Below are 23,358 nucleotides of genomic sequence, written 5' to 3'. Positions count from 1 at the left end.
ATTTGGGATATACTAGTACCTTCTAAGATAGGATTTTGATGGCAATAAAGAGTCAGGGTTGATCTCTGAGTTAAAAGTGTGATTGACCACCAAGAATTCCTGGAAGTGGCCAAGTTTGAGGCACACCCTTGTGATCCCAATATAAAGAAGATTGAGGTAGGAGAATTTTGAGTTCAAGATAATCTCAGGCTACATTTTTAAGACTTCTTAAAAATAACAACAACAGCAACAAAAATCCAAAAGGAATTGTGGCATTCATTCTCCTAAACTTTAAGAGATCAATAAATTTTATGTCCCCATATCAAATTCCCAGAAGATGAACTAAGTTAGTGGGTCTTCTGCTTGTGGGAATCCCTCCAATGCTGTTATAAGAACAGAAGGGGCTCTGGGGTCCCTCATTCTTTTGTCCTCTACTTCTTTTATATGATTTATGTGGTGGTGGTGATTTGTGTGTGTGTGTGTGTGTGTGTGTGTGTGTATTCATTCATATATTTTATGCCTGTGTCTGAGCTTGTGTGTCTGTATGTACATGCATGCGTGTCTGAGAACTCTGTGTGTGTGTGTGTGTGTGTGTGTGTGTGTGTGTGTGTGTGTCTGAGGGTTACATGTGTGTATATATGTGTGTATCTGAATGCTATGTGGCTGTGTGTACATGCATATGTGTCTGTGTGTGGATGTATAGAAAATACCCCTCTCCTGTGAGTATTTCATTAGCTTTTTTTGTTTTTTTTGTTTTTTGGGTTTTTTTTTCCTATAACCTAATAAACCAAGTTTATGACATAGCACTACACTTTGTCCCACTGCTGAAGAACTAAAGTTTGGGACAGGATGAATTCAGGTGCTTCCCATAGTCCTGTGCTTTTAAGCTTAGAAAGCACCATGGAAATGCTTTCTACAGATCTGGAAGTTAACACAGTACACAGATTACGAACAGGAAACATGGAGAGGCCAAGATGAGTGATACACTTGATCTAAAAGCATCCCACTGTCCTCCAGCAATCTTTCTGTGCTGTCCTGTAAACAGAACTCTTTCTCAATATCCAAGCATTTAAAAGCTCCAGATTTGTTCATATGCTGAAGCTCTATTATCTGGGATTCCCACACTTGAGGCTTCTCCCTGTGATGGAAAGGAGGGACATTGTCACATGCACTAATTGACTTTAAATGAGATGCTTTTTAGGTTTGTGCCCTTTCTGGACAATGGGGACACCATATCCCATGAATAATTTCTACCATCCTGGCACCTCCTCAATCTTCCTGGCTGATATTTATGAGTTTAAATATAGCTAATGATATCACATGCCTGCCAGATGGTCAATAGGAACTACCTGGGATATTTGAGCATCAGGCACATGTTTGATTTCTCGAATTAGGACTCAAGTATGAAGCCATTTTTGGAAGATAATTTAATTGCAAGGATTTATAAATCTTGTAAGAGGTAAACAGAAGTGGCCAACGCAGATGAATAAATCAAGAAATCTCTGAAGATGGACTGTGCATCCTTCTCACTGGGATGTGTAGCTCTGTCACACTAGTGCAGATTCTTGTCCTACTGCTCAGCTTGTGTGTTTTAGGACTCCTGGAACCACGTAGGCTGAGAACTAGCATGCTTTCTTCTGTGACCTATCATCTACCAATTTCCCTCCCTCAGAGGACCTTGTTATCTCTCCACAATGTCCATGGATCTCCCCAATCGTTTTCTTCCATAATTTGTACTGCATTCCTGCTGATCATTTTTCTTTGAAGTGGTCTAGATGTTCTGTGCTCTGGGCAACTCAAAGGACTCTTTGTGGTCCATCTGCTTTCCATGGCAGCTCCACGTGGACTGTCTGCCTGTCTAGGTAACTGTTCCCCTCTCCCTACTTGACTGTTGATGGCCTCCTTTGAGCTGCCACTAACTGCATTCTACAGCTATGTCTACAGTTGGCAAATGGTTTCTCATGCCCTGCAAACTGAGCACTCCTTCCTGCTTACCCAGGATGCAGTCTGATTTCCACAAAGATGGGTCTCTTGATGGAAGATGTTGAAAGAGTGTCACCCAGCCCTCAAAACCAATTTTCTTCTTTTAATTGCATGTGCATTTGCTTTGCCTCCTGCCTTGAGGAACATTTGCCTGGTGGGTGTGGCAGCCTACTTGTAATTCTAGCATTTGAAATCTGGAGATGGATTCTCTGGAGCCAGCTGGTTAGCCAGACTAGCCATATAGGTCAACTCTAAGCTCAATTGAGAGACCCTGTCTCAGTGAATAAGGTGGGAAACTCAAGGGAAACTCCAAATATCAACCTTGGCCCTTCACATGGACCCACATATACATACACGTGTGTCTACACACATACAAGAGTGTGTTCAAAATAAAACAATAGATGGCCATGAAAAGGTAGGTGTATTTCACGGGCTACAGGTAGAGCATACAAACAGTCCTTTGTGCATTGTAAGTTGGATTATTCTTAGAACTAGGGATGGGTATGCTGTAGGGAATGTTTTCCAGAAGAAGATCTCTACAGAGAACACAGAAGAAGGTTCCAAAAGGAGAGGGTCAGGGAAGACAGAAAGCAGCTTGAACAATGCAGTCACTGGATGTGTCTGAGGACCAGTAAAGGCTGAGCTCTTTTTCTTTAAATATCAATGTTCTGTGTGGCTTTCCCAAGCAGTTCACCTGGCTGGTCTCATTGTTCTCTATTTCATATCAGGGTGTCTGACAGGGTTCAAAGAGCTATAAGCAAACAAGTACACAAACAAACACAAGAAATTTGAAAAGAGGAAGTCAACCTCCCTAGCTGTGAACATCCCCATAACCGCCCCCCCCCCCCCTTCCCACTCCAGAAGCTACATGGAGACATGAAGGGTCATGTCAATGTCCCTTGCTCTGGTCTTATCAGGCTCATTCATTCTTATCACTGTACCCATGAAAACCAGGACCTCCACCAATAGACTGAAGCTGGGCAAAGTCCTCTCCACCCTTCCTTGTTGTCTCCCTGGGTTGGTCCTGAGATTGTCACCCCCAGGCACTGGTAATCACAGGGGTGAGTTGCCTCACAGACGAAGCTCTTCCTTCTCTCCTCACTCTCCTTCCTACATCTCAGGGTGAGACAGGTTCACGGTGCTCTTCACCCTGGACCAGGAGCCAATTCACTTAAAAAGGAAGGCTGCTGGGTCTCTGAATTAGGGTAATGAAATCTTTCTTGTAAACCTAGAATTAAGATGCAGACAATACAAGAGTCCTTCCATTTCCTTTTATTGGTCTTCAGATGTGAACCTGAGAAGAGCTGTAAATATATATCAGGGGGAGCTCCTGGCTTTTCGGTATTGAAATTCCATTCACAATAAAGCCAAGCGTCCCTGATTTGTCTCCCGGAGTCCCCTCCCACTTCTGCCTTGTGCGGCCCAGGCTTCCATCTCCCTACCCTGGTTGCAGTGACTTTGAGACTGGCAAGAAGCATTCTGAGGTGACACTCACAGCTGTGTGGTCTGGAATGCATTATGATGCTACGTCCCAATGACAATATTCTTTGGGTGATGGAGGAGGCAGGCACAGCCAGCCTTAGAGCGTACTGCCACCTCCTGGAAAACCCCTGCTTCGTGTCTCCTCTAATACCACCACCAGGAAAAAATGGGAACTCAGACATGGCCTCCTATCTTTAGAAGCAAAGATCTGGGTGCACAGAGCCATGTCCTCCAGCCCCTTTCAAATGGGAACACGGCAGTCCCTGAAGGAGAGGAAGAGGCGTTGCATTGCATCTTAATTAAAAATAAGTAACTAGGTCGGGGAGGCCACTGGCGTGGAGAGCTATCATTATGCTTGCCTTCTGCTCCCGAGGCGGGCAACAGACGCTCCTTACTGTAATGAGTACCTGGCACCAGTAGATTCTACCCTTGGGATCTCGGGAAGAGGCGCCAACCTTATTTACACCAGGAAGGACTGGACGGAGGACAGAGGGCAGAGGCAGAATGCACAGGCAGAGAGGATTGGAGTGAAGACAGCCCTGAGTCCATTGGTCCTTAGAGCCACTGGGTATGGGGAGTCCACTTTATGGGTTTGTTGGGATAAATCTATTTCCAGCAAACTCTGAGGACAGATGAGTGACCAAGGTTTCCAATTAAACTCACATAAACGGAAGGCTAGCTTCTGTCCCTGAAGAGAATCTTTAAGGATTACAGAGCGTTAGAGGCTAGGATTGGGCCAGAAAAACAAACTCATTTGAGAAGATCTGAAATTTGACTGGTCGGTGTGAAAAACAGTGGGGCAACAGATTTCTCTATCAACAGCTTTCCTTGGAAATAACAATGGGGAAAAAAAGAGATTACCTACATAAAGACAAAATATTCTCATTAAATGAATTCAACTCAGCTAATTAGGCAAATTGCTTAAATTCACCTACTGTCCCTCTGAGTCATTAGTTCCTGCCTTTTGAAAAGGAGGGTATAGATCCTTTGAAAAAAAGATAAAAACCTGAAAATTATTCTTTCTCTAGAGAAACGCATTCCCATTTTCCTTGTTATTTAAAAAGGTGGGTTGGCAAGATGGCCCAGTCGGTGAATGTGTTCGCTGCCAAGCCTGGTGTTCTGAAAGTTGAATCCTTGGAATCCACGTAGTGGAAGAGAATCAGCTCTCCCAGGCTATCCCTCTAACCTCCGTGCACGTACTGTGACCTGTGTGTCAGGCATATGCTTGCCCCCAAATAAATAAGTAAGTGTAAAAGTTCTGTGGTACCACATTGCAGCCTCACCCAAACCAAAGCAACTGGAATGACATTTAATTAAAGGTGCCCTTTGCAGGCAGTGTCCTTTGGAAGCCTGGATTTAACTTTGGGGTCTCCTGGTTGTAGGGTGCGGGGAGGAAGAAGCCAGGGGAGTATTTGCAAATGAGTGGAGTTCTGCTTTTGGCAGCAACCAAGAATGGCTAGGGTATTTCTATGACTCTTCCCTGGCCTCATATTAAAGCAGTTACGTTTTCATCCTTTAAAAACCCTGGACTTTCTCAGAGGTGCGCATCTGAAAAGCTCTGATAACACCTGGCTTCTGCCTGGCTCCAGACAAACAAAGCCGAATCAGAGCCCTGCCTTGGCACCTGTTTGGATGTGTCCTTTGTCTTCACCCCTGGAGAGAAACCTTAATGAAAGCTTTTTGGGAACACAGCCTTGCTTCCTTGTGGCAGGAGGATCACACACCGCCTATTTCAACAATGTCATGGTGATAGCCCCCCAGCTCTCGCAGGGACTCCAGGAATGATAAAAAGTATGAGATGAATCACAAGGACTACCTTTAAATAGCAGGAAAATGCAGACACGGGGGATTTATTCCAGGATTGAACCCATTCCTCTCGGACCCAGGTTCCTAACAAATGTCTTTTCCTGCTTTTGGTTCTGAGCATCTTAATCATCAATTCCTGGAAGGAAGCCTTTTGTCTTCCCCAGCTAATCTGTTGAAAGAGGCCACATGGTCACATAGATATTTCCTCGTATGAGCTTCTGAAGAAGCAGTAGCCCCCTCCAGCTTCTGTTCTTCCTCAGCCCCTTCAGAATGTCCTTGAGACTAACTCATTCTTGTTTCTCTCCCTGAAAACTATGGAAATGACAGTCTCAAATTCACCTGGTACTTTTCACACACACACACACACACACACACACACACACACACACACACACACACACAAAATCTCTCATTCAACCCCATCTCTTTGCACTTAGCAGACGGGAAAGCTGAAACACACATAGATGATTATAATGAACCCGAACTTCCAGCACACAGAAATGATAACAGCAGATAAGTAGTGATTTGGTCTTGAGCTCAGCACTTCTCAACCATTGTCTTATTTCTCCCCCAAACCCCTCTTAAAAGGATACAATATGGACTGGTGAGACAGAGAAGCAGCTAAGGGCATTTTCTCCCAATCCTGATGACCTCACTTTGATCACCAGAGCCTACACAGTAGGACAGACTGACTCTTGAAAGTTGTCCTCTAGTCTCCATACTTGTGCCATGACACATGAGCATGTGCCCATACGTACACAGTCAGGGTAAATAAATGAAATAATAAAGTTTCTAAATGGCTACAATTTGGGCTCCTTACTTTCAAGTTAAAAAACTGGGGAGATCTTGGATCCTTGGAATCCATGTAGTGAGAGAGAATCAGCTTCCCCAGGCTGTCCTCTGTCATCAGTTTGCTGATGTTGCCATAATGCTGCTTAACAAATGACCACAGAGTCTCAAAGACATACAACGGAAGCAATTATTCTGGTCACAGAGGTCCATGAGTTTCTAGGAGGTTGGCTACACTAAGCTATTTTCACATGTGGTGGCTCCATCCCATGCCTCTTTTATCCTCATTGGACTGTGGTCTAGCCGAGGCATGTTCTCCCATGATGGTAGAGAGGAAACCCAGGAAGCCACGTACACTTAGAACTAGTATAGGAACACATGCACCCACTCGAAATCAGTCAGCCAAGTCATGTGGCATCTGAAAATTAAGGAACGAGGGTGCTTAAGATGGAGCTTGGCAAAGGTGGGTGTTGGCAAGGGTCACTAGAATCCAAGCTGGCTAAGGTTAGGGTCTGGTTTTGTAGCAAGGTCACCTGGCTTTAAAATCCAAGTTTTTAGCTGCAGTTACATCCAGGGAGACTTCACAAGGGGCTGCTATTGTTACTTAGGAAACTCAGACGGACCAATGGAGATGAGCAAATGGGAGTAGGCAAGGATATGTGGAAGAATAGAAAGTGGGGAGATAAGTTGAGGTTGCCGCTCCAGGTGCCTGGTGTTTACTATTAGGGTAGCTGCTCATCTTTTACTTCCCAATTTAGCCCAAATGAACAAAATGCCCCATTTCATCTTCTGAGATGTTGATAGTGACACACACCAAGTGACGGAAGGTTCGTCATCTCCTCAAAGTGATAAACGGGGAGATGGGTGTTGTTACAATATTGTGTCTGACTTAAGTGTTAGGGATGCTGCTCTCCCGAAAGACTGAAGACACCTCAAGGCCATGCTCCAGTTGAGCCAGCCTCAGGAAACAAAGTCAGCCCCACAAAGCAGGGAAAGACTGGCTGAAGGGACCGGAATGACATTTCAAAGTGACCTTTGAGGATAAATGGATTTGCAGAGAAATAACAGAGGCAAATGGAGAAACAGTGGGTAACCGAACACCCTGAAAGCATTCACCTGCCGGGGGACGGATAATCTATTTTCTATTTCAGGAAACTAAAAGACAGTTTAGTTAGTGATTGGGGTAACTTTGGACCTCAACCTGGAGCAAGATTGCTGGTGTCTGCCAACCATAATTTCACTGGATAGTGACCTGTATCAAGATGAGCCTCCAAAGGTTATCCTCCAGCAAGAAGCTGATGAAGATGTGAAAGCATCCTTCCAAAAGAGAAATGACTTACTCCAGACCATCTAGTACCTTCTGGCTGGATTATGACTTCTGACTTTTGTTCTCTCTTTGGCTGTGACTTATTTGGATAACTTCAAACAATGATCCTATCGACTGTGTCTTTTTTTCTCTTTATCTGAAATAACATTCAAGAAGCCACTGATAACCCACTCTTGATTTATACTACATGCACATGTGTGATCCAGAAACCCGGTTTGCTGAGAAAAATGGAGAGCTAGCTCGCCGAACACCAGAGCTAACTGTGGGAAAATCCCAGTAGAGGCAACAATGGGGACGAGGCCAATAGTGGTTCTTTCGGGAGGAGAGAGGCAAGTTGGTGACATCAGCAAAGAATGAGTGTAAATCTGAGTGCAGAGGCTGAGCGAGTAGCAGGGATGCGGAGGACCACTGCGATATTTGGGGAGATTCCTTCATCTGCACTTAGCCATTTTTCCTTATACCACCCAGCCTTCCATTCCATGTGTCTTTCTCGAGGGGCAAAGTCCTTTTTAGTGATAACTTATGGATTCCAGAATAACAGAGTATTGGAGACTAGGAGGTAAAATATTGGGAATATGTGGCCACTGAGAATCCCATCACACACAACAAAGCATGTACCATAAGTGAGGATTGTAAGTAGTTCGGTGTCCCAAGATGCTTTTCTTTCTACTCTTAAATAACTGCGAGAATTCCCTTCCTGTATTGCACCTTTCCTACAAAAGCTAGGGAAGAGGGAATAAGTATCATAATCTTAATGACCAGTATTTGCTATACCCTTATTCTAGGATGGGAGAGGTGGGCCAGGATGCTTCAACAGCTCTGCCCTGAAATATCAACATCACTGAAAGTATTTTACAAGACCAGATCAGCAGGTGAAGGTGTTTGCCGTCAAGCCTGACAAGCTGAGTTTGGTCCCTCAGGACTCATATGATAGAAGAGCAACACACACATACACAAACTTTATAAACATTAATTGGTTTAATCTCCTACAAAGCTGTTTAAGGAAAAAAAATTCTCCTCAGAATTTTGCTCTTTACACTTCTTGAAAGTATCTCCCACATACATGAAACACAAGCATGGTCCATGAACCTGTGTCAGAGTACACTATGAGCAGAGGACTCTGTCTTTCCTTCAAGGGACTCTGATTCTGATTTTGGATGTTTGCCTAGCACACATTGAAAAGCAAATTAGTTTTTTTTTTCCTTTGAGAAAATATGATACTCTGAATCTGGAAGTGTGGATTCTGAGGCTGTGGAAAGCCTTGTTCTCTTCCTGTTTCATTTCAGTGTATTCTCAGTCTTTTTCTAAGAAGAACACCATGACATCATTTCCTGTCTCAGTCTGTGGGTCAGGGAGCTAGTCTATGAACGAGCATGAGACCTAGATACAGACAGTTGCATATTCCAACATTGTACTTGAACCCGGGAAGACAATGCAGTCCCTCTTTGAGGATTGTATCAGGACAGTGAAAAAGAGAAAGAAGCGGCTTTTTCGATGGGCCATACTGAGGATGAGATGAAGGCCCAAAGTTGCTGAAAAAACACTCTCAAATAAAACCTTCAGGGGAAAAAAGGCCATTACAAAGTTAAATACGGAAACCTGCTAAATCTTATAAGACCTCTAGACTCCATGGATCCTTCTGTTCTGGGATTTCCTCCAAGTTTGTTTTAGTTCATTGGACCAAGCCCACTCTTCTTTCTGTTTAAACCAAGTTGTTTTGAGTCCCAACTCATTATACCCAAAGCCCTTCTCTTCTGTTAATTTGTGGATCTGTAGAAGAAGGCACATCCCTCAATGCAGGGCTAAGAACTCAGTTCTCTAACAGCGGGGTTATGTAGATTTCTCCCTCTAATGGGGACAGCAGCTGCTTGACTTCATCGAAAGCAAAGAGTCAAAGACAACCATGTGTTTCTGGGTCCAGTTCTAACTCCCTGGCTAGAAGAGTTATTCCAGGCTCATCTCCTCCTCCCCTGATCTGCTGACAAGCCCCTGGACTCCGAACTCTCCCTATCCTACCTACCTCAGGTACTTGACATTACAAAATAATTGTGATTACATTGAGAGCCCATGGCTATTAACAGAACCCCAAACTATGGATTCTTGCACGGGTCATAGGTCATTTTGGCAGTCAGACCACCTTCAAATTCTGCTGAAGTTTTAACACAATCAGGAGACTCCCTCTCTATCTCCTGCCTATCCAGCCCACCTGAAGCAAGTCAACAGCTCCTATCTGTCCCTTGCATGTGGTCTCCATTTGAGTATTTATCATCATTGTGCTGTTTTGCTTTGCTTTGCTTTGGACTAGATTTTGAGATAAGAGACTTTTCTTCTTGCCTTTTATCCCATTTTCCTCGAATACACAAATAATACATAAATGTTCCCTTGTACACCTAGTGGCAGCTTTATCCTAATTATGAGCCAGTTTCTCCAGTTCTAATACCACATTCTCTGAGGAAATTGTATTGGCCTCACTCAGGAACTTGTTAGCAATACAGATTCTCAGGTTCCATCCACTGAAATGGGGCATAGCACATTGAACACACCTTCCAGATGATTCTGATGCCTGGAATGTTGGAAATTCATTGCTCCAGTTTCTTGCTACTACTTGATGCATAGGTGTCTAAGGACCACAAACATCAGCATCCCTATCAAACACATGAAATCTCAGACTTCACCACTGACCTATTGATGTAGCCAAGAATCGGCGTTTTAACAAGTTTTCCAGGTCATTTATATTCTCTGAAAACCACTGAGGCTATCTACATTATCAAGTGCATCAAATTACCTAGCAATCTTTTTTTTTTTCTTTTTTAGAAAACTAATGCTTAAGAATCCAGCTCACTGTACACTAAGACCAGTGCTATCAGTCCATGAACCACATTATGATCGAGTGTAAATTCTCCAGGACTGCAGAAAAATTAGGAAAGCAGGGAGTCACTCCAGACTCACCATCAAGCCTTCACCCCAAATCAGACAGGACATCTGTGTTCTCTGACTTACATACTATGCTTCAAGGTAAAAATTTATTTCAAATGAGAATTCTCTACTAAACAAATCTTTTAAGTAACAGCCTTAAAGAAAATAGTCAACCTTTAAAGTGATAGACTTGCAAAGCTAATTATAAAGTAAATGTCATAGGGTAAATTAGCGTGTATGCAAGAGGAAGCTGGTGGTGACTGGAGATGTAAAAGTTTTTAAGGGTTTTTTTTTTTTTTGCCAAGTCTCCATATTGAATAAAATTTGGAATATGGGGTTGAAATGAAAATCACTTATGACTGATTAGAAATCACCTGCTCTCTAAAAGAAAGCCAACACTGGATCTCAATGGGCACTTCAACTGGACAACTACTTCCTGTCTCAAACAGAATGGCTCCTCATGTTTACTTATTGCTTTCCTTTGGCTTCTGTGCATTTAGAGGTCAAGTTTAAGTATTTTCACATCTTCCCAGGTAGAGATGGAACAGAGCTCTCTTGGTCTTGCTTTTTTTTTTTTTTTTTTTTTTTTTTGTCTTTTCGAGACAGGGTTTCTCTGTAGTTTTGGTGCTTTTCCGGGCTGGCCTCAAACTCATAGAGATCTGCCTGCCTCTGCCTCCTGAGTGCTGGGATTAAAAGCATGTGCCACCACTGCCTGGCCTCTCTTGGCCTTATAACAGCACAGTTTTCCTAGTGGCATGGACTCCTCTTTTCCCACATCTCCATTTCAGATAGGTGCCACATTCAATCTCTTTGGATAACACTTCTGGTGTCAGCTCAGCTCATCTCTTCCTTGGTTTGTGTGTGCAGGGTATAACATTTAACTCTTTGCACTCCCCTTTCTTTTACAACTATTTGACTTTAGTTTATTTTTCCAGGTTAATCCCTGCCCCTTGTCAAGTATGTTGGTGATCTCCAGAGCCTGCAGAGGTATGTAGATTCCTGCCTGGAGTTGGCACTTCCAATTTTACAAAACAAACACTAAACGACATAAAAGGTCAGAGTGGACCTGATATATGATGATGGGAGACTTGAATGCCCCTCACTCATCTTTATTTATTGACTTATTTTTCATTTATTTATGTAGCGTATGATTTGTGGCATAAGGATGTTCATGAGAGTGTATGCAAATATGTGTAGGTGTGTGGTGGTAAAGAGGCCAGAAAATGATGGCACACATGCCTTTAATTCTATCACTTGGAAGACAGAGATCCATCCAGATCTCTGTGAGTTTAATGCCACACTGGAAATAGCCAGGCATGGTGACTCAGGTCTTTAATTCCAGGAAGTGAGCCTTTAATCCCAGGGAGTGATGGCAGAAAGCAGAAAGGAATATAAGGCATGAAGACCAGGAACCAGAGCCTGGTTAAGCTTTTAGGCTTTTAGCAGCAGTTCAGCTGAGATTGATTCTGGATAAGTACTCAGAGGCTCGGTCTGAGGAAACAGGATCAGCTGAGGAATTGGTGAGGTGAGGTAGCTGTGGCTTGTTCTTCTTCTCTGATCTTTTAGAGTTCAGCACAATACCTAGCTCTGGTTTGAATTTATTAATAAGATCCTTTAGAGATTCGTGCTACATAGGTGCACATCCACATATGCACAGGTATATACTGAAGTCAGGTCAATGGCAGATGTCTTCCTCAATTGCTCTCCACCTTATTTTTTTTTAAGTATGATCTCTCACTGAATATAGCCTAGCTGAACCAGTGAGTTCCAAGAATCCATTTGTCTCTGGCCCTCTAGTGTTAGTATTACAGACATGTATGGCCACACCAAATTCTTTTCATGGGGGTGCTGGGGAATCTGAACTCAGGTCTTTGCATGGCAAGTACTTTGTTGCCTGGGCCATCTCCCCAGGTCCCCACTGGTGTCTTTAGAAGGGTCTCCTAAGCTAGAATTCAGCAAAGAAACCAGAGCTCAATTAGACTTAACAGATAAGTATGGAAGGTTTGACTACACATTCTCTTCAGTGATGCATGGAACCTTCTGTAAACTTGATCACTAGGCCACAAAACAATTGAAATAGTTGCACCTTGTCAGATCCTAGCAGAATAAACCTGGGAATCCCAAAGAGAAATGATAGAAACTGCACAGATACTCGGAGACTCAACAGAACACTTCTGTGTGAATAGTGAGTCATTTAAGATACCGAGGAGGAAACTTTGAAGTATTCCTAGTATCACATGAGAATGGCAGCACAGCTTCCGAGAGCCTTTGGCATACAGCTAATGCAGTTCAAAGAGGAGGGTTAACAGCTGCAGGAGCTTCAACTTAAAAATCAGAGAGACCACAAGTAAGTGTCTCATGATGCGTCTCGAGGAAAACAAGAAAAAGCCAGCTCCAAATGCAGTACTTGGCAAAAGAATTGTAACACTCAGGGCAGATGCTAAGGAAACAAAGACTGAAAGAATAACACAGGGGTGGGGAGTTAGCTCAGTGGTAGAGCGCTTGCCTAAGAAGCACAAGGTCCCGGGTTAGGTCCTCAGCTAAAACAAAACAAAACAAAACAAAACAAAAAACAAACAAACAAACAAAAAAAAAACAAAGAATTACACATAGAACCAATTAAACAAAGAAAAGATAAGCAAGATTGATAAATTCCTAGGCAACCTACCCAAGAGGAAGACTCAAATTAAAATTAAAACTTAGTGATGTAAGAGAAGTTGTTACAACAGATTCTGAAGAAATCCAGAAAATCACTCAGAATACTTTGAAATTTTCTTTTCCAAAAAAGGTGGAAGGGTTGGGGATTTAGCTCAGTGGCAGAGCGCTTGCCTAACAAGCACAAGGCCCTAGGTTTGGTCCTCAGCTCTGAAAAAAAAGGTGGAAAACCTGGAGAAAATAGATAAACTTCTCAATACATATGGCCTATGAAAATTAAATCAAGGGGCTACAAGCGACTTAGACACGGACTAAGCAGCAGTGTCTAAGAGGTGATTAAAGGGGTCCCCACGCAAACTGAGGACAGAGGGGTTCATTACTGGATACTATCAGACTTTTAAGGGAGATCAAACACAAATTCTTCTCAAACTGTTCTGGAAAAAACAACAACAAAACACTACTGTATCAGTTAGGGTTTTTAATTGCTGTCATTAAAAACACCCTGACAAAAAAGCAAGTTGAGAAAGAAAAGGTTTCTTTGGCTTACACTTCCATATCACTGTTCATCGGTGGAGGAAGTCAGGACAGAAATTTAAACAGGTCAGGAACCTGGAGGCAGGAGATGAGGCAGAGAACATGGAGGGATACTGCTTACCGGATTGCTCCTCATGGCTTGCTCAGCCTGCTTTCTTATAGAACCCGGAACTAACAGCCCAGGGATTGCACCACTACAATGGGCTGGGCTCTTCCCCATCAATCACTAATTAAGAAAATGCCCTACAGGATTGCCTACAGGCTGATCTTATGGAGGCATTTTTTTCAATTGAGGCTCCCTTCTAACTGATGATACTACCTTGTGTCAAGTTGACATAAAACTAGCCACTACTACTACCAAAGTCAGTCTATGAAGCCAGCAAAACTCTGAAAACAAAAATAAATGAGAACTCATCCCATGCTGTAAATAAAAAGAAACAAAAGAAAACTATAGACTGATTTTCTTGATATCCATGGATGCCATAATTCTCAACAAAAAATTAGCAAACTGAATTTAAAAAAAAAATTACAAAGACCATACACCATGACCAATTTGATTTGATACCAAATGAAAGGTTGGCATAAATCAGTAAATGTAATATGTTGCTTGAATAGATATAGTGACAGAAATCACATAAGTATCTCAATAGACACATAAAGGACAATTGAAAAAATTTATTGTGCCTTTATGATTAAAGTCCTGAAGAAATTAGAAATAGAGGAACATAATTCAACATAATAAAAGATACATATGACAAACCTATAACCAACACCACGCTAAATGGAGAAAAATTCAAGACCTTCCTACTAAGTTCAGTAACAAGATGAAAGTGCTCACTTTTCATCCAATGTAGAGGTGGAAGTTGTAGCTAGAACACTGAGACAAGAGAAGGATAGAAAATTAATACAAACAGAAAGCAAAGTAGTCAACATAGCCCTACGTGCAGATGACATGATTCTATACATAAGAGACCCTAAAGACTCCACCAGAAAATTCCTTAGAGCTGATAAACACATTTAGAACAGTGGTAGGACACAAAATTAACAGATGAAAATCAGTAGCTTTTCTGTATACCAGTGGCAAATATACTGAGAAGGAAATCAGGGCCACAATCCCATTCATAGTAGTCTAAAAAAGGAAAAAGTTCTTTGGATTAAACTTAACTGGGGAACTGAAGGCCCTTTACAATGAAAACAGGAAAGCACTGAAGAGATTAAGGCAGACACTAGACAATGAAAGACTTCCAAATACCCACGGACACAAGATTCAATCTTATAAAAATGGCTGTCTTTACAATACTATCTACAGAGTCAACATGATTACAGCAAAACTTCAAAGAAATTTAAAAAAAAAAATTTAGAATTAATGTGGAAACACAAAAGACACCGCCAAGTCAAAGTGATCCTGAGCAAAGAGAGTAATGTTAGACGCACTGAAGACCTAATTTCAAGTTATGTTACAGAGCCATAATAATTAAAACAGAATGGCACTGTCACAAAATCAGATAGATAAATAAATGTGTTAGAATTGAGGATCCAGATAAAACTCCACACAACTGCAGACACCAGATTGTTGATGAAGAGACCAAAAGTACACACCTGAGAAAAGATAGTGTCCTCAACAATGGTGCTCCGAACCTACCTGTGGAGGGATGAAACTAGATCCTTATTTCCCACCCTGAACAGAAATCAACTGCAAATGGACCAGAGACCTCAACACACAAGACCTGAAACTCTAGAGAAAAGGGTTTTAAGTAGTACATATCAAGATATAAGCATGGGTGCAGAGTTTCTGAATAAGATTCCAGTCAGCAGGAAAGGAGATCAACAATTGACAAATGGGAACTTATAAAATGAAAAAGCTTCTGTGTTACGAAGAAAGGTGTTGGGTGTAGAGGCCACCTGATTAATGGGAGAAAAAAAAAAAAACTTTCAGGAGCTACTCATCTGACAGAGGGTTACTAGATAGCACACACAGAGAAGTAAAAGACTAACAACCAACGTGAAAACCAATGGGCTATGATGCTAGACAGAGTTCCCCAAGAGAAACAACAGAAATGGGTACATATTTTAAGTCTTAACACCTTTAGCTATCGAGGCCAATTATAACTGCTTTGAGACTTCATGTTTATCATTGTCCCAATGGTTGTCATCAAGGAAACAAATGACAACAAATGCTGGTGAGGAAAAGGGACCCCATATTCACTGTTGGTGGGAGTCTAAACTGGGACAGCCATCGTCAAAATCAATATAGAGGCTTCTTAAAAAGGAAAAATAGAATTTTCGTATGACCCATCAATCCCATTCCTGGCATATAACCAAACACTCTAAACCACTGCAGAGAGATATTTGCACACCCAGTCAGTCTTGCTTTACTGACAATATGGAAGACATGGAACCAGCCTAGATATCACCAACCAATGAATGGATAATGAGATTGTAGTATGTATACACAGTGGAATTTTATTTAGCTGCAAAGACAAATAAAATCACGATATTTGTGAGAAAATGGATGGAATTGGAGAACATTATACTGAGTGAAGTAATGTGCCCAGAAAGCCGAAAACAACATGTTGTCTTTCATATGCAGATCCTAGCTTCAAATTCTTAGATTAGTATGTTTAACTTGGAATTCCTATAGCCAGGAAGCTTAGGAAGGAACTACTAGGGGAAGAAAGGAAAAAAGAAGCCTTAAGTGGGGACATAGTAGAACATATGTACATGAAAGTCGAGGGGAAATATTAACGATAGAAAGGTTTAAGGGGATTGGGGTGGAAGAGTAGACGAGAGGAAGGGGTGGAGTAAGCTTAGTCAAAACTAAGGATACTCAAAAAAATGTCATACAGAAACTTATTATTTGGTGACTCTATTTTAAATTATATATTTTTTTAAAGTTTAAATGAAGGTATCCTAAATGGGTAGGTGATGGCCTGCCTGAAGCCACAGATTGCTGAACAAAACTCCCAGTGATGGATAGGAGACACTTCACTAGGAATTGTTGGTCATAGAGGTCCCAGAGTTCCCTTTCAACAAGGTGAGTGTCATGGTTGCCCACCACAAGTAGATGGTAAGACCCATCTGCTCAAGCCATCACACACTTGGTTTTAGGAAATAGAGGGGTCTGGCTAGAACTGAGCTGGAAGGCTATGTTCTAGCTCCCATGGTGCCAGAACTATGTCAGATGCTGGGGAAGAGGTCATATACAGTCTTACACAGCTCTAATCTCTGAAAATACAATATCAACCTTTCAAGCCAATGGACGCACTGGTACAATAGTGTTATGACTATTAGGGGGTTAACCAGCCCACTATAGGACTGAATTTAAGGCTCACTCCATGGGAGGGAACTTATATCTGATATTGTAAACCTAGTCAAAAACTTGTGACTGGAGAGGTCATGTACCCCAAGGTCCATGGACCAATAGTATTGATCTTAGTTTATAGAGTGCTGAGTTGTTCATTTGTTAAATGATAATGTGTTTGTATCCATAGATTAGTGCTGTTCCTGGACTTGGTCAAAGAAGCTTCTTTTTTACAGTGGGCAGTGGTTAATGTAAACACTAATAATTGGTCACTGTGCTGAGAATAAGTCATTCATAGTGTTCAGCCCTAAATGTTACATCTATATCACTCCTTCCAAGGCTCAGTGAACATTGTGGAAGAGGAAGCAGAAAGAACGTAAGAGCCGGAGGACAGAAAAGTGCCACAAACAATGGCTTCTAGATACGCCATGCTATTTCACTCATGAACTCACCAGAACTGTGGTTACCTGCACAAGACTGGGCCTATTTAATCATGTGTAGAGGAAGGGCTTGTGGTGTCCCCTGGGGAACTATTAGTGGTTACCAGTTGCTGGGAGAAGGTATCATTTTTCTTTAGTAGTGTAGCTGCTGATAAGTTGCCCATGCTTCAGTAAATAACCAGCCTGCTCATGCTCATGCAAGCAATCCTAACTAAACTCAGTGGGCCATTAAAAAAAACCAAAAACCAAAAAAAAAAAAAACCATGAAAGCAGGAGGGAAATTGTTGAGGATACTCTGAGAGGGAGAGGAGGAAGGATGAAAAGGGAACATTATGGGGTTAGAAAAAGAATAATAAAAGAAAGAAGGAAACAAAATAAAATCCTTGTTGGGAGGAGGGATTCTCCCAGAAAGGAACATGTTGACAAGATGTGGATGAACACATCCATAACTAAAGATTCCTATACATTATTTTAAATGAATTAATCCTTAGAAATAAAATTCCCTCTTCAGAATAGTAAGAAAATACTACACAATCTCAATTACAGGAGAGCAGAAAACTGTGTATGTGGTTATTATTGTCACATAATACCAATTACTTCAAAAATTCTCTAATCCAAAAATGTGAACCTTTCTTCCTGAAAGTTTGGTGGGAAGAAATGGAAACAGGAAATGTGGTACAGTCAAACATCCTAGAAAGAGAGAAGAAAAGTCATTAAGGAAATTGTTTTATTAGCATGGACATGACATCAAGTTGAACTGTATTCAATTATCAATGCTCAGGTTTTTAAAACCTTCGAAAGCAGCAATTTCCTGTGATTCCATCTGCTGCATGAAGTCTCTTGGGCGACAATCCTTTACTGACCCTCCTTTTCTCTGACATCCTGTTGATGATGCTAAGAATGCTGGGAAGACCACTCCTTACCAGGTCAGCTGTCTGTCTGCAGCAAGCAAGTAACTCATTGGCTAGTGCCATGAGGAAGTACCTGTGAGACTCACTGGCTGCTTGTACCCAAGCTTAGTGTGTCTATCCCATAGCAAATTTCTCTGTATATGACATTGGGCTTGACTGCACCCTCCCATTCAGACTAGAGTGCAAGACATGGATGTAAATATACCCGTGTCCATGTTCATGAATGTACTGTGAGAAAAAAAAAATGGCCTTGACTTTGATCCAGGAATTTCATGGCCTCTAACACCCATGAAATAACACAATAATTTAACTTTAAAGTAGGGTCAAAATCAAATCCCAGCATCAAAATAATAATAATAATAATAATAATAATAATAATAATAATAATAATGACATAGTACAGGCTATTCTCAAGATTATAGATTATAGGCATTGAACTATTGTATAGATCTCTCAATGATCATTTAGAACCAGGAGTCTGAAAACATCCTTAAGAAAAACCTTCCACCATCTCTCCAACCTTATCCTTTAGGATCCTTTCACAAGAAGTGAAAAGCTGCAGGGAGAGTCGAAAAACAGGCCATGGTCCCTGAGCTTCCCTCTTAGACACCATATCAATTTTCTAGACAAGGGATCCTATAGTGTGCAGGCATCCAAATCATTTTATTTTTAAAAACCTGGGAACTAACACATGGGCTACATCTCAGGCAATGACCTGAGATTCTAAGCATGGCTGCCTGCTTGCCTCTTGAATGTAGTGGGTCACATCAGCTTCCTTCTTTTCTAGGCTGACCATTGATGAAAACTAACTGGTTCACCCCCCCCCCCCCCCCCCCCCCCGCAACAATGTCGCCATTGTGGAGTTGGCATTTTTATGTAAATCTCCGCTCCTTGATTCATGCAACGCCATTGCCCCTGACATTTCCTTTCTGACCCTTATCAGCCACACACTAGGAAAACATGAAGAAATAAAGGGGACAAAGAAGGGCAACAAAGGCGTTACAACCAGGAAGTGGATTGTGACTGTGGCCAACAAGGACATTTGGAACGGGTGACTAAACACGGGGGACATCCTGTCAGCCTGTCACAGCTGCATTTATTTGTTCAAAGCCCGTCAAATGCTTAGCACCATTTCAAGGTGTCACTCGGCGATACATAGCGAACAGTCCTGGAGGCTGCTTGGTGAGCACTTGAAATTTAATAGATGAGCCAGGGCAGTTCAGTACCTAGATAGCCTCAAACATACAAGCTGGCCCTTTTAGCTCTCCACTCTGTTTCTTCATAGCACGTGGAACATTTAGTTTATTTCTTTGTGTTCTTGCTGTATTGCTTCCACTAAGCTGGGATTTGCCCTGGATGATGAGACAGTGTGTCCATTCCAATTACTCATGGCTACTGTTTGGATCTCACTCACTGTAATATGAAATCCAAATGCGTGTGGACCACGTCTATCTTAGCCACCATTGTGAACACCTAGCCATTCAAAACATACCTAGGAGATATAATAATAATAATAATAATAATAATAATAATAATAATAATCAGAACAATTAGATAACTATTTAAATCCAGAAGCAACTCTATAGACAAATTATATAACTTATTTTCTAGATGCTGCTACTAACCCATGAATAAAAAGGATCAAAGGCACAAGCAGATTTCTAAAGCATTAAGATGGTAATGACTAAAACCAGGCTCGAGGAACTTATTTGTACTTCCTTTCCTTAGTGAATATTGGGATCATAAATTCAAAATAATAAGTAGAACACAGACCCTGGTCAGCTGGTTTCTAATTAGATTCCAAGCACAGTGGGATTCTTTTGCACAACACACAGAATCGTAAAACTCGGAGCTGAACGTGTGTCCCTGCTGAGCTGTCTCACCTCCAAAGCTAAACAGTGAAGCCCAGTGCTGTGACACTTAGCACCAAGTAGCGTGCTTTCAGTGAAGACGCCAGTTTTTCAGCATGCCTCACATTGGAATTGGCCCCACCTGCTGACTCTTACTCAGACAAGTAATGTCTTCCTCCATTCAATGGTGTCATGGTTAGCTTTCTATTGCTGTGATAAAGCACATGAGCAGAAGCCACTTGGGGAGGAAAAGGCTTATTTCCCTCATACTTCCATGTCACAGTCCATCACTGAAGGAAGTCAGAGCAGGAACTCAGGGCAGGTCTGGAGGCAAGAGCTGGAGCAGAGAGCATAGAGGAATGCTGTTGACTGTCTTGCTTTTCCTAGCTTACATATGTATTATATACCTCTATAGGACCGCCTGCCCCAGGACAGCACTGCTCACAATGTGCTGGGCCATCCCCCTCAGTCATCAGTCAAGAAAATGCCCTACAGACTTGCCTACAGGCCAATCGTACGGAGACATTTTCTTGATTAAGATTCCATCTTCTCAGATGACCCTACCATGTGTCTAGTTAACATAAAAATCTAGCCACCACGAAGAGGATGTTAACAAGTGTGATGTAGTCAGAGGTTTGAATAGTATCTGTAGGCTGGGGCTTGATCCCCCTCCTGCAGGTCAGGCCAAACCTGCTGGAAAAAAAAGAAAGAAAGAAAGAAAGAAATAGGGAGTATGAATATGGCCCCTCATCCAAGTTCAGACTGAGCCTGATCAACCAGCTGCCTGCCACTTAGCTCAGATGCATCAGTGAGCACCACCAGATCAGCAGAATTTTCTCACTGGTATCCAGGTGCATGCACCACTGAATTTTAAAAGGGCTTAGTTTATAGCTTTGTACTTGTAATAGCTAAGTAGTACAATATTCTTCTAGAGCAATAAAAATTAATTACCAGCAAAACAAATGTTTAAAATGCTAACATGACCCTTTATTAGGATAGAGAGTATTTTTAATTTCATGGTTTGGTTTCTGTACAACAACATACACCTTCACCTCAACCGCATTCCCATCACTGAGACTAAGCAGACCAAGGCAGGAGGCACTTGGGGGAGAGCTGTGGAAGAAGTACACCGTGGTCAGTGCCAAGATTGTGGTTGTCGCCTCCCTGGCACTGTGGGTGAGTCATCTCTCACACACACTATCAAGGGGTATGAGCATAGCTTCCATGGTCTCCTCACAGGTGGGCTGGATCAGAGCTTCAGGCAGGAAAAAACAAAAACAAAAACAAAAACCCTGGGTCCCATTGTACCTCTGCTCAAATGTGTATGTGGAGGGGACCCCAATGTCTCTAGCCCAGTCTTTTGAGGATCCTGATGTAGCATCTGTAAATGAAGAACAGGAGGGAAATGGAGAAATCAGGCTTTGAAAGGTGGGGTTCCATAGCCATTCCAGGGAATAAAGGGGTTTTTGTAAAATGAAGGCATTGTCCCTGATCAGGACCCCTCTGTCCTGGGTAAACAGCCTGTATTGTATTTGGCGCCTTGCTTTTCCCTGTGCCTGGAACATAGCAGAGACTTAAAGTTTCTCAACAGATTTAAAAAAAAAAAAAATGAGGCAGCCTCAAATTGCAAGGCAAGAATGAATGGGCTAATTCTCACAAAGGAATTTCAAAAGAAAAACAAAAACCAAATGAATCCCAGGAAAATTATGACACAAATATTAGGTAGGTGGGCCCCAGGGGCTCCGGGGGGGTGGAGTAGGGGGAGGTGCTCTAGGCTGGGAGAAGTCCTGTGCCCTCCTTCAGCTGAACTTTTTCTTCTGACTCTTCCCCTAGTCTTGCCTTGATCTGCCTTCCTGGCAGGTGGATCCCCTGGGACTGCAATCAACCGACCAAGACTTAGAGGACAATACCCTTCCTGTTAACTCCTGTGCCTTCTAACCAGCCAGCTCTTTTTAACTCAAGCCAGGGAAAACTCTGGTTTGAGCCAGCGTATCAATTGTTTTGCCTTTGCGCTCATACTTTATCCCTAGAGAGTACAGTACTGAGTCACACAGTCTTCCTTTGATCCTTGGTCATTTCGATTCGTCCAGCTCTCTGTGGGTCGGAGGAACTCCTGGTCTCGGGCCCATCTTACCATCTCGACTTCATTGATTTCTTCTGTGCCTTAGCTACCATTAAAAAAAGTATTCTTACATAAACTATCTGCACTCCATCCGGCTCTATAATTGGTTCCAGGCTTTGCTTTCAATACATCTGCCGCCTTCTGTCCAACTTGAATCTGTAGGTGGGAGATGCGGAGAGAGCTGGTTTTAAAAATAAACCCGGACGATTCAAGGGTTTTGTGTCTCGTACAGATCTATCCCCGAGGTTTTTAGACTGTCCCTCTAACCTCCCATTGGGCATTTATGTCCAGGTAGCCTGTTGCTACCCAACACTAACCACACCCCCATTGCTTTTCGTTCTGTCTTCCATCAATGAGGCTGTTGCTATTTCTGGTCTTGCATATGATACAGCACACATGTAAAGTCCTGTAGATAGCTTTAGCTCCTTTATTTCCCCTTCAAAGTCACCAGCGAGGATTTTCGTTGCTGTTACTCCTTGTCAGACTCATTAGCTCGGAATTGCGGTAATGTTGTGTCTTCTAACACACTTCCCTTCCTCCCACCAGTCTATCCCAGTTGATCCCACATGGCTTCCAGATGCATATATCTGTGTTCACGGCCCTGCTGAAAAGCTTTCAGTATCTACTCATTGCCCTCAGAATGAAACACAGGCTGCCTAGCCTAGATTTTGAGATCCTCTACAATGTGGTCCTAATCTACCTTTCCAATACTGTAATCTATCTTTCTGATACTGTATCCTATACCCTTACCCTACATTGTAATGAAACACAAGCTTCCTCACTGTTCCTCGGATATGCACCATGTTCCCCAGCTTCCCGTCTTTTCTCAGGATGTTCCCTCGACCTAGAATCCCCACCTGTTGACCCAACCTTGAGGGACTTTCTCAAATGGTTTTCCTCCAATTTCTCCATCCATCCATCCTTCCCTGATGACCCCTACTGGATTCTCTTTCTTCCTGTCTTGTCTCTTTCACGACCCTTTGTTCATAGCCTCTTACGGTTTCACCTCTTTGTTTTTTCTTATGGATATTTGATACATGTCTCCACTTTCATGTCTCCTGATTGTACAGGAAATCTCTCCAAACTAGAAGATCTGTCAGGTTTCAGCCTTCCTTTCTTCAGATTCTTTCCTGAGATGAGTCAAGATCGAAGGCCAAGACTTATTGGACTTCTGCTAAGTCCTGTATTTACTGACCTCCTGATGAATCTTTTTAAATAGGTCTGTTGATAGACCTAAGTATTTCTGAATCCAGACATCCCAGC

At 42.2% G+C, this 23,358-nt stretch overlaps 1 protein-coding gene across 1 annotated transcript in view; it reads right to left on the bottom strand.

The window, feature by feature from the left end:
* The window catches only part of Cpo (carboxypeptidase O), a 76,153-nt gene that overhangs the window by 3,364 nt on the left and 49,431 nt on the right, over positions 1-23,358 (bottom strand). The window contains 2 exon segments of the mRNA XM_036173003.1: positions 21,018-21,354; positions 22,167-22,251. Coding sequence (XP_036028896.1) covers positions 21,018-21,354; positions 22,167-22,251 — 422 coding nt within the window.

This window comes from Onychomys torridus, chromosome 23 (genome assembly GCF_903995425.1).
Source record: "Onychomys torridus chromosome 23, mOncTor1.1, whole genome shotgun sequence".
Classification (NCBI taxonomy): domain Eukaryota; kingdom Metazoa; phylum Chordata; class Mammalia; order Rodentia; family Cricetidae; genus Onychomys; species Onychomys torridus.
The sequence above is the reverse complement of the archived record's forward strand: the minus strand, read 5'-3'. Positions and strand labels throughout refer to the sequence as shown.